Source organism: Phyllopteryx taeniolatus, chromosome 3, assembly GCF_024500385.1.
Source record: "Phyllopteryx taeniolatus isolate TA_2022b chromosome 3, UOR_Ptae_1.2, whole genome shotgun sequence".
Taxonomy (NCBI): domain Eukaryota; kingdom Metazoa; phylum Chordata; class Actinopteri; order Syngnathiformes; family Syngnathidae; genus Phyllopteryx; species Phyllopteryx taeniolatus.
The window spans coordinates 6500318-6513219 of NC_084504.1; the positions used below are offsets into that span (position 1 = coordinate 6500318).

The window sequence follows — 12902 nt, forward strand, 5'->3', positions numbered from 1 at the left end:
TTACACAAGCCTTTTACCACCAGGCTTGAATATGTAAATGAATATTAAAAAGAAAGAAAAAGTCACCAGTTACTGTTCTTTTTTAATCAGTTGAGAATCTACTGTTCTTCCATACGTAAATGCTAATGGTCAACACCGCAGGGCTCTAGTTCAGTGGTTCTCAACTGGTGTCACCCTGGGACACGCATTTTCATAGTGTTACAAACTAAAGTCACGACACATTTATATAGAGGTTAGGAAAAATTAAGCATTTTGTTTGTTTCAAAATAGCTTCTGAAAACATGTGCAGTATGTTATATTTTTAAATGCCATTTCAAATTAGTTTGACATACTGCCAAAAGCATATTGCTAGCCATGGCCCACTAGCCTGAGGCTGAGCTGCAATGTATTTGTTTACGGAGTAAACGAGTGACTAGAGCACAAGTGAGTCATATTTCCTGTCGCTTATCTAATATGTTCCATGTGGGAACTTGTACGTCAAAAGAAAAAATGCAAATACGAATACAAATAGGACCAATAACATTTTTACTTGCTGTCTGTGACCCAAACAAAATGTTCTCAGATTCTCACTACAGTCCTTCTTATGTGGTCTTTGCACGTTCTACCTTGCATGGATGGATGGATAGATGGATGGATGATCTGAGAAGGACATTTGGATGATATTTATCAATACCTTTTCGTGTAAGTTACCTAAGTAAGATACCCAATGATAGTACTGATATACACTGACAGGAAAGTCAACCTTTAGAGTCGAAGAAGACGTTTGCAACTGAATCATTTACCTGTATTGTCCACTAGATGGCGCCAGCTCACAGTATTCAACACCAGCTGATAAAGAGGAACTCAAAACTTCACACATTTTCTACTGTACATCATTCCTTTATTAGGGCTGGAATAAATGCTGCATTTTAAATGTATTTTAAAAAAAAATCATTTATATATTCCGTTGTATTAAATCATATAGATATTATGATATAGGTAGACAATATATAAATACATCTGTATGAGGCAGATAATTATATGTTTTCCTTAATATGTCATAAAAGTATTGGAGAAGAGTAAGGATACAAACTTCTGCTTAAACTCATGCTTGTATAAATAAAAAAAAACATTACTAAGACATTCACTTCTCTATTATAACAGAAATAGACACAAATTGACATAGAAATAAATAAATAAAACATAAAGAGAAATAGAAAGTTCATGGCACTGTACATCTTGTATGTTGGATACAAACAATAATCTCCATGCAAGTAAAGTACAGTTGCAAGTAAAACCGCACAGTTATTCAGGATTAAACCCATACCATGGGCTACTAACAAACAGCAGGAAACTTCAGATTTCTACAATAGAACAATACTGTACACAAAAATTATGTGTGGTTGCAGTGCTTTTTAATCAGTGGTGAAAGAGCAACATTTCATGATAATGAATGCGGTGTTACGGCCTTTTACTGTTGAACTTGAATTTGCTGTAAATGTGGTCTTTATTCCACTTTCCTGAACAAAATGCTCCTATGAGGTGTATCTAAAGGTTGCCGACTACAGCCACTTTGCTGAAGAGGATGTTTTTGGTGTGTCCTAAGCAGAGATAGCATTAGGAGTCAGAGGCGATAGTACAGAATGTCCGTGAATAGTGTATTTCAGCGTGCTTCACTCCCATCTGACATGGGCCCTTCACCCCTCTGATGAACTGATGTGTTGCAGACAGTTTCGACTGTATACTGTATTCATAAGGAAACACTATGTGTTTACAGTGATTACGCCATGTCATCTTTTGAAATGACAATTGATATTGATGCTTAACTCTGAATGACAGTTGTTTCCAGAAAAACATACCGAAACATGCTACAGTGGGCATGCATAATTCAAAAATCCTCTTTTCCAAATTGCTGAAAGTAATTTACTATATGACTAATATAGTAAGCTTCCCCGATGCATCAATTACTTAGTTTTAAATCTTGCACTCTAGAATCCCCCCAAGAGTGATTAAAAAAAAAACATGTCATAATTTCCCCTTACTTTTGCCCTAACTGTTGTCTGTAGAAGAATATTTGATCCTATGTCCCCAGCGGTACTAAAATATGACTCATGAGGACATTATTTTCAAATGGAATATCAAGCAGAAGCTGAGGGTCAACTGTGAGGCTGGTGATCAGAACATGGGCAGGATGTGTAAATCAATAAAACTAACTTTATTATGAATATTCTCTTGAAGTTTTAATGAAAGTAATGACGCTAAACCTCATTATTGCCTTTAACCCTGTGATATCAGCAGGGGAGCACCTATCACCCATTTTGTGGAGTGTATGACCGTCGCCAGAGCAACAAATTATAGTACTTGAAGGAAGAACCTGGCCTGTGCATGAGTAATTTGACAAAGCACTAGCTGTCTGGCAATGCTCATAGCATGCAATAAGGCTTTTTGTGCCTGGGTGTGAATTTACATGCTAAATGCAAACTGAGCTTTCCATCATTTCCCCCATTAACATTAATACACATTAAAAAAGTGATCAATACAAGTGCACTGCATTTCATCACAAGCATCCACAGGCGAGATTAAAAAAATACGAAATGTATATTTTTCTGCAATCCATAAACTAAATACATATATATACAACCCCAATTCCAATGAAGTTGGGACGTTGTGTTAAACATAAATAAAAACAGAATACAATGATTTGGAAATCATGTTCAACCTATATTTAATTGAATACACTACAAAGACAAGATATTTAATATTCAAACTGATTAACTGTATTGTTTTTAGCAAATAAATGTGTAAAGGATATCACCACATTTGAAAATGTGTGGCGCATTATGAAACGTAAAATACAACTACGGCGACCCCGGACTGTTGAACAGCTGAAGCTGTACATCAAGCAAGAATGGGAAAGAATTCCACCTACAAAGCTTCAACAGTTAGTGTCCTCAGTTCCCAAACGTTTATTGAATGTTGTTAAAAGAAAAGGTGATGTAATACAGTGGTAAACATGACCCAGTCCCAGCTTTTTTGGAACGTGTTGCAGCTATAAAATTTTAAGTTAATGATTATTTACTAAAAAACAATCAAGTTGATCAGTTTGAACATTAAATATCTTGTCTTTGAAGTGTATTCAATTAAATATAGGTCGAACATGATTTGCAAATCATTGTATTCTGTTTTTATTTATGTTTAACACAACGTCCCAACTTCATTGGAATTGGGGTTGTGTGTATAACAAATGTAAATATCAGACAAATATAACCAGAGTGAATTTAACATGCTGTTTTTAAATGGTGATTTCATTTATTAAGGAAAAAAAAACTATTCAAAGTTATCTGGCCCTGTGTGAAAAAGTCATGGCCCCCTAACCTAATAAGCGCTTGGGCCATTCTTAGCAGCAACAACTGAAATCAACCGTTTTCTGTAACTGACAATGAGTCTTTCACATCTCTGTGGAGATATTTCGGCAAACTCTTCCTTGCAGAATTATTTGAATTCAGCAAAAATGGAGGGTTTTCGAGCATTAACGGCCTTTTAAAGGTCACGACACTGCATTTCACTGGGATTAAATTCTGGACTTTGAGTAGGCCACTCCAATACCTTAATTTTGTTTTTTCAAGACATTCAGAAGTTGACTTGCAGGTGTGTTTCGGATTGTTATGCAGCTGCAGAACCAAAGTGCGTTTTAGGTTGAGGTCACAAACTGATGGCTGAATATTGTCCTTAAGGATTTTCTGGTAAAGAGCAGAATTCATGGTTCCATCAATCACAACAGGTTTTCCAGGTCCTGAAGGATCTAAGCAGCCCCAGACCGTCACACTACCACCACCATGTTTGACTGTTGTATGATGTTCATTTTTTGAAATGCTGTGCTACATTTACGCCAGATGTAACGAGACACACACCTTCCAAAAAGCTCAACTTTCATCTTGTCAGTCTATATGATATTCTCCCAAAAGTCTGGGAATTATTCAGATGCTTTTTTGCAAAAGTAAGACGAGCCTTTATGTTCTTTTTGGTCAGCAGTGGTTTTCTCTGTTCTATTGGGGTAATCTTTATAGGCCGGCCACTCCTTGGAAGGTTCGTCACTGTTCCATGTTTTCTCCATGTGAGGATAATAGCTCTTCCTATGGTTTGGTGGAATCCTAAAGCTTTAGAAATGGCATTTGTAACCCTTTCTAGACTGAAAAATGTCAATTACTTTATTTCTCGACTGTTCTGGAATTTCTTCTTGATTTTGTCGGGACAGATTCTGTTTTAGTGATTTCTTGATTAAACAGGTCTGGGGGTAATCAGTCAAAATTAACCAAAAATTGTGATTAGCCACAATGAATTCATGATTTAACAAGGGGGGGTAACAACTTTTTCACACACGGCCAGGTAACTGCATCCTTTTATTTCTTAATAAATGAAATTGTTTAAAAACAGCATTTTAATTTCACTTGGGTAATATATATATATATATATATATATATATATATATATATATATATATATATATATATATATATATATATATATATATACTGGAAGATTTGAAGGATGAATACTCACATCAACATTTTAGTGATATTACTTGAAAATACCATATACGGTGTAAATAAGCAGTTTATTATGAATGGACAGTAATTATATTCCAAAAGTATTTCTTTATACAATAATGTATTTTATTGGCTACTCGCTGATAGTAGGTGAGCTTCTATGAAACAAGTGGGCTTGGCTACATTCCCTGAACTGCACTGATCTACTCATCATCTCCTTCTCTCCCTTTTCAGACGCCATTGATTAGCCACGGGCTTTACGTCAGTATTGATAACTTTGCCAAAGCAAAATTAAGTGTAATTGTCTAGTTAATGTTGTGCACGGAGGCTCGGACACTGTGGGACGGCGTTTACTTTTTAAGTGGTGTCGCCAAAACCTACTTTCCCCCCTATTTCGTACTTCTTGAAAACATTCGAGTCAGACGTGATGTCAAACATATCCTCGAAGTCGCGTTGTAAGTGTGTTTTGGTCAAAGTGGCACCGGTGACCATAAAGGCGATTTAACTAGGGGGAATCCAGCCCACATATTTATTGCAGCCACTGAAAAAAAATCTCCTCAATATCCCCCAAGATGGCCGCCGATGTAGGATCGATGTTTCAATATTGGAAGAAATTTGATCTACGGCGGCTTCAGGTTAGTGCTATTCTCATCTTTCTGGCTTTATTTTTCCAGCGGCAAGTGTTCTTTTGCGCTTGGGAGGGTCTCGGGTCTTTTTGGGAGACTGTGAGAGTGAAAGTACCGCGCTTTGCATCGCTACTTATTAGAAATTGATCCGTGTTCTGCCTTTGTTCGGTTCAATCATTGATCAGCGTGGAGCGACCGCGGAGCAGCACACACCGATCTGGGATCAGCACCCCGGACAGCACTGTTATTTTTCCTTTTTTTTTTTTTTCTTTTTTTTTTGGCGAAAATCTCAATGGCGAGCGGCTCTCACCGCCGTGCTCACATGTACGGAAACTTTTAATGCGCCGTCGAGTCGCCCTTCTTGCATGGTAACTTTTCACACAGCTTCGTGTTTTATGCGGTTTGTGTCGACGGACGTCGCGGGTGCTGCTGGCTGCTGCGCTCTTGAGCATTAAATCCCAAATTAATCTCGTTTTAGACATTTGCAGCCGACAAGCTGACAAGTTTTTTTCAAGTTTTTTTTTTTTTTTTTTTTTTTGCGTAGGTATTTGCTAGTCTTGTGGGTCCATTTAACGGAAGCTAGTTGGTCGTCACGCGTGGACTGGACGTTGAGGCTCATCATTGATGAACAACATGTTCTCTTTGAAGCCTCCAAACGATCATCTGATGGACTTTCGTGGCACGGAAATGTGTCTTTACGGCTAGCGTGTGGAATGTGGCAGGTGAGCGTTCGGTTTCCTCGCAGACTAACAGTGTACATATTGTCCCTGATAGCTTGACCACACCGTTAGCCGCAAAGTGGAATTGCTGAACCGTAATTCAAGCACGGTTTCTGCCATTTTATTTATATTTGTTTATTTTGTTAAGAAAGCAGTGTTGGCTGAAATCAAATGTGGTTTCCGCTCCCTCCCTCTCCCCTCTCCCCTCTCCCCTGAGGCCGCATAGGGCTAGGGCGGTGGGGGCTGTGTAATTGTATTCCCCGCTAATGTTTGTAAATCAGCCTCGGCCGGCGCAAGGGCACCATCTCCGCCGTCTGACTGATGTCGTGCATCATGACAAATGACAGGAGCATGGCAGCCCGCCCCCTCGCCGAAGCCTACCGAGCAGGAACAATCCCATCTGGTGTGTGTGTGTGTGTGTGTGTGTTGGTGTCGAATGTTATTGCAGCTCGCGGCCGCTCGACCGCCCTGTCATCCGGGCCACCATCACACGGTTGGGGCTGGCTCTCTCACCGAAAAGGACCGAGAAATATTCATTTACACCTTTTTTTTTTTTTAAATCAAATTGCACCCCAAGTAGCCTCGTAGTGAAATTTCCAGCTGTCTCCCAGCCCCCACCCACCATTACATAGTCTGCACAAAAGTATGACCGTAATCTTATTCCTACAAAACATTCACTTACTTGACAGTACAATCTAATGGGATCCAATACAGGAGCTACACCTACCAGCCAAAATATGATAATCACTTGGACTCTGCCCATCTAATTAGATTCAATACAATAATCCTAACAAAATAATCTGCCTTTGCAATGATAATAGTGCAATTTGTGTATATACTTGATCATTTTATATGGTTATTATTTTTGGCGGGATTTGCAGAAACTACAGTGCATAATACTGAGATGTGTTAATTTTTTTGTCCCATGTGGGTAAACCTGAATTAGAAACACTGCGCTGCAAAACTATAAACATATTAAACATTGATAAAAGAATACGTCTCTAACAGTGTCAATGAAAACTTGGCATTATTGTTTTTGCAAAGGCAATTTCTTTACACAACTCTTGTATTGGATATCATGACATTGTACCTCTAATGTTGTGGCTATTTAAAAAAAGAGTGATAGCATTGCTCTTTTTTTTTTCCCCACACTGTTACCAATGTATAAATTCAAGATGTTATTTTAGCAGTTTGTTTCAGTGGTGTAGAACTACATTGCATGGTACTGTTTCTTCCTCAATCACATCTCCGTTTTGATACAGAGCAGTTCTACAGTACTCAGAAATACAACTGCAATAATAAGTATAAAGTTAAATGAATAGTTCTTTCACAGTGAACATAAAAACATGACAATCTTATAAGGCGGCATCTTGAATGCATCTATGGTCCGACTCTCCCTTTATGTAGCGCAAATAGTGTACTTAATGAAGTGTCTGATAAAGCGATAAACTTCATACAGTTCAAAAGGATTGCAGTATTATTTTCTTATAAAACATAAATAATTTTACCACTCTAAAATTGGTTGAATCCAGATTTACAATGTATTTATGGAATTCACTAACATGGTTGATGTTAGAAGTATCTAATAATGCTTACTACAATTGACTAGTCACCATCTTTTTAAGTGGTAATATGACGTGATTGTAAATGTAATATCGTGCACTTTCACTTCACTGTGGAATGTTGGTTGTTACGACTTTAAAAATAAATGTATTGAGCAGCTTTTGATTCAGAAGAGTTTAAAAAAAACATAGTCCATGTTTTGGATGTAAGGTATGAACTGATTCTTAAATTATCGCAAGAGCGTGCAAAATCCTCTCGGACCCTCCACATCCCGGTCACCAGCTCTTCCAGCTCCTTCCCTCAAGTAGGCGCTACCGATTAATGCAAACTAGAACTAGCAGACATTCCAACAGCTTCTTCCCTCTTGCAATCAACTTCTTAAAAACCTAACCTACAATTCCATTGCAACATGCTGGCAATTTTTTGTCTTTTTGTCTTGAGTTTGTTGTCACATTTCTGTCGGGCCAATTATATATTACTCGTGCACTCACTGCAGTAGTCTCACCACGCTGCACTATTTGCATATCTGTTGTTGACCAATACTGGCCACTCATGCCAGAGTAGCATCTGCTCCATTTGCACATTGACTGAGGAGTATCTGCAACATTTGCACAATTAACATTGTCCCAGATTATCGTACTACTTACTTGAAGTCTTGGCGCCCTTTGCACAATGGTCATTGTACCGGACTATTGCCATATTAGTCATTCAAACTGCTCTAAGTGCTAGAGGACTCTGCATCTTTTTGCACAATTGTCAAAAAAATAAAATTAAAAAAAGGGTACCGGCATTACCAGATAACTAGCAACCCTTTATTGCTCAGTGACTGTTTTTCTCAATGTCTTTATGTCGCAAAAGTGTTCTCTGTCAATTGACTGTCTGTTGTCGTACTAAAGCGGCTCCAATTATCGGAGACAAATTCCTTGTGCATTTTTTGGGCATACTTAGCAAATAAAGATGATTCTGATTCTGAAAAAGTTTTAGTACAATGCAATACAAACAGTGCGACATTGGTAATAAATGACAATTTCCCTTGTCTATAAGGTTTGTTAAATTCGCATTCATAGCTGAGTTGTTGTCTTGCAGTGAGGCGTAAGCAATTTGAATACTTTATACTTAGGAGTGGTTTTGCAAACAAGTGACATTTTCTAACAGACACATTTAGTTTTAAGATAGGTCAGGTGCTGTATGATTCAAGTTCAATTGTTTTATTGTCGTAAATGTTAGTCTACTGTAAGTCTCTAGTCTTTTTCAGCACGTGCCTGAAGCTTACAGAGGCTTAAAGTGACACGCATAGCAGTAGTTCATTCCACTTTCAGGGAATGCGTAATCATTACAGCAGTTTCACGACCCAAAATGCTATTCTTGCGTTTATCGTGTGACAGTTGGGGCTATTTATACTAGCAGTTAATGCCGCAACATTTATTTTCTCATTACACACTATTATGAGTCTATGAAGTGTTGGCGCAGTAGAGTTGTGCCTCTGAGTTGTCTAGGATGAATAATTCACCTGCAGGCTGATGAAAAGAGGGCACGAAGAGTGTGAAGCACTGAGGTGGGGTGACCTTGGTTCCTGCTGGCTGCAGGTCACCCGGCCATTGCTGTGGTAATCATTCACACCGGCCAGATGGCATTTCTGTGGGCGGGCATGAAAAGGACGGGTCAGGGTCTCTTCTGCCAGGCCTCGTGAAGAACCCTGGGCCAGTGCTCTACCTGGGGAGGGAATCATTTCTATAGATGACAGGGTGTGGCCGATTTGACTTTTCATTACGGTTTGGGTCTTTGTGGCTTCATGTACAGTATGTACATTTGCCTCCTGTATGTGATAGTACAAAGATTTGCAGGATTGAATCAAAACACATTGCATCTGGTTGGACTTGTAAAAGCTTGTGCTTGGGTGTTTGTCCTTATGGTCAAATCCAAACGTCTGTTGTTTCTTGTGATGTTGCAATGCTGTGCTCATTTGGTGAAATAATGCCTTAATGATTTGTTACCACTCCCTAACCCTTCTTCCACTCTTCTCCTCCATGAATTTAAGAGGCAGTTGGGTTTTTACATCACGGACAAAAGCGGTACTACATTCAGCATGACTCAGTTGCTCTGGTGTCAGCTTTAATCCACACACAGAGACAACAGTATTGCCAAACAGTGAAATTGCTTTGCAGCCTGTGAGCCTGGATGTCTCGGCTGCCAGCCGGCTCTGTGTGTTGTTTGCCAGTAGCTTCCGCACACAGGCGCACGGACGCACGCACACACACACCAACCTTTCAATCTCACATTGGCTGTGAAAATCGCTGTCTGTCTCTCATTCATTCATGCTTTAAATATTTGTTTGCTGATACTGTTAATGTCACATGTCTCAGTGTAATCTCATTGTAGTGGGGAATAAATCTGTCTGAACGCTTCCAATCTTGTATTTTTTTATCCTTATGACTGTATCATTTCATTCCAAAGATAAGCTGGCTCTAAAAGGCTTTAAAGTTGCCCTTCACTGTGGGTAGTGTAGTGGTCATTATTCCATCGTTCACAGCTTGTCTCATGTTGGCAGCTATTTCAAATGTGTAGCAGATTAAGTGCTGCGTTTAAATTTAAATGCACTGGCTCGAATCCTCATATGCCCCCACTACCACTACTTCTTTAACTCAAAGGGAGGGCCATGGCTGTCACAATCTGGCATCCTGTGGGCTTGCCCCTCTTTTTCTCTGATGGTAGCAACAAAGAAAAACGAGGAAGAGGAGTTTTACATCTGGGGCAAATTGAGATGTGAAATCCGAGAGCAATAACCCCAGTGTGTGCGTGTGTGTGTGTGTGTATATATATATATATATATATATATATATATATATATATATAATAAAATGCAGTGAACAGAGCGTGAGAGGAGTGAAACAGACTTTAGCATTAAGCTGTTTAACCTCACTGTGTAGCATTAGTGGTAGAGACTTCAAAGCAGATGCTTGAGCGTTGGAAGACGAATGACAAATGGGTTTATAGAGAGCTACGTTCAGCATTCACACTTGAAGACTAGGCCTGTCATTAATGTCAGCTTAATCACTCTGACCTTCCTTCAAGTGGATTTCCATACCTATCCAATCATTTTTGCTGTGCTTGTGCTCCTGTCTTCACACTGCTGTATGCAGTGTTTTGATAAGCTCCGCTGTGATGACATTGTTTCTAAAGTCGTATACACCACATTTCTAAGAACTCAAGTATTATGCTAATTCTTAAACACAAAACCTCAGTTCTGCAAAGAAGGTACAACATACAGTTCCCTCTTAGCGTAATATAATATGCTGTGAATATGCAATTAACTCGCCGTCTATTGGCGGTTCGCTATTCACACATTCGTCTACAGTGGACCACTGCTAATATGGGGGATACGAACCCAACCGTGAATAGCATATTTCTGTGAATAATTTACTGTCCCCTAAAAGTGATAATTTCCTATATTAATAGTTCAAAACATAAATATACCACAAACTATGATTCCAAAACACTCTTCTTCAAACATACAAACCCTTAAAAATATACTACAGTAAATTGTTTACAGATAAGCACGCACATACACAATGTATATCACCTGTACGTACACGTCAACAATTGTGCAGATGATGAAGAATTACTGCTGCAGTATAGTCTGTTGTACAACAATGAACATTTGATTTCACAGCAAAGCGCAGGAGTTCTATCAATGATGCCGATGCTCCTGGGGCAGCCTGTGCTGGTATGAAAGTTTGCTGCTTCATAGCTTGTCGGGTCGACCTAGCAGTTAGTGGCGCTTTGGTGTTTAGTGACCCGAAACCACAGGATCCACACAGCTACAACATGAACTGGCAGTTGTAGATGGGTTTAGAGATGTTCTCCTGATCTGTTGTTATGGATTCAACTGGCTTTGATGGTGTGTTTAGTCCTAGTTTGGTGAAAGGATTGTGAGCCAAAGCAGGCATGCAGGCAACATGGGTGCCGCCATTACAGTATCCCTGTCCTGCTGACCGTCAATCACGAAACTTCCGCCTGCACACACATCTTTTTGCCTTCTGCTGCTGAAGTTTGTTTGAAAGGACAACATTTGTTTTACTGGCATGTTTACACCCAACAGTAAATGTTTATTGACTCAATTAAAGAGATGCTACACTTTAATGTTACATTTGTGATTAGATGAGCGAGTCGGGGTACGGAAAGCAAGCGAATGTGCGTTTTTATTTGTGGAACTTCCACCTTCTGCCTTCCGCCACAGAAGTTTGGTTGAGCGGACGTCTTTTTGCAAATAAAGGCAGAAAGGTTCCACAAAACAAATCTGTGAATAGGTAAATTTGCGAATGCCGAACCGCAAATATGCAGGGGTCTACTATTTTCACGATTTCTTCTGTGGAACCTATCTCGGCTATTTGCTGGAAAAACTCACATATTTGTTTTTGGTGCTCTTTCTGTAATTCTCTGAGATTCCACAAGATGGTGCCAAAGCCCTGACTAAGAGGAAAACAGTAATTGTGTCAAAGAAGTATGTTGAAGTGATACATCTCAACTGATAGACTGTTTGTATGTTGGGGAGAAGCTCAGTTCAGCCTGGATTAGTGAAAGTTACTAGAGTCTTTGCCACACGAGCACGTACACACGCACTTCCATTGCATTTTTTTTTTTTTTTTTTTTTAAAACTTACATGATCTGTAAGATAAGTTTGAAATTACAACCACAATTCCAATAAAGTTGGGATGTTGTGTTAAACATAAATAAAAACAGAATGCAATGATTTGCAAATCATGTTCAACCTATATTTAATTGAATACACTAAAAAGACAAGATATTTAATGTTCAAACTGATCAACTTTATTGTTTTTAGCAAATAATCATTAACTTAGCATTTTATGGCTGCAACATGTTCCAAAAAAGCTGGGACAGGGTTATGTTTACCACTGTGTTACATCACCTTTTCTTTTAACAACATTCAATAAACGTTTGGGAAGTGAGGACACTAATTGTTGAAACTTTGTAGGTGGAATTCTTTCCCACTGTTACTTGATGTACAGCTTCAGCTGTTCAACAGTCCGGGGTCTCCGTTGTCGTATTTTACGCTTCATAATGCGCCACACATCTTCAATGGGAGATAGGGCTGGACTGCATGTTTGATGATCATTTTCTTCAACTTTCTCAGTCTTTTTTGCCACCTGTCCCAACTTTTTTGGAACGTGTTGCAGCCATAAAATTCTAAGTTAATGATTATTTGCTAAAAACAATAAAGTTTATCAGTTTGAACATTAACTATATTGTCTTTGTAGTGTAGTCAATTAAATATAGGTTGAACATGATTTGCAAATCATTGTATTCCGTTTTTATTTATGTTTAACACAACGTCCCAACTTCATTGGAATCGGGGTTGTATATTATTATTAAGTATTTTTGGATCCTAGTTTGTAGTATATGTATGGTTTAAACATAGGCAATTATATATATAAAAAAATTGTTGAGGC

The 12902-nt window shown here is 38.7% G+C and overlaps 1 protein-coding gene across 4 annotated transcripts in view; it reads left to right on the plus strand.

Moving 5' to 3' along the window:
• The first annotated feature begins 4748 nt into the window (after positions 1-4748).
• The window catches only part of cux2b (cut-like homeobox 2b), a 117408-nt gene continuing 109254 nt past the window's right edge, over positions 4749-12902 (plus strand). For 2 of the 4 annotated variants that reach the window (XM_061766686.1, XM_061766688.1), the window contains exon 1: positions 5551-5874. In XM_061766686.1, coding sequence (XP_061622670.1) covers positions 5866-5874 — 9 coding nt within the window. In that variant the 5' untranslated portion in view covers positions 5551-5865. Of the gene's footprint in view, positions 5162-5428; positions 5521-5550; positions 5875-12902 lie in introns of those variants that run through there. The other 2 variants (XM_061766687.1, XM_061766690.1) reach the window with 2 other exon arrangements.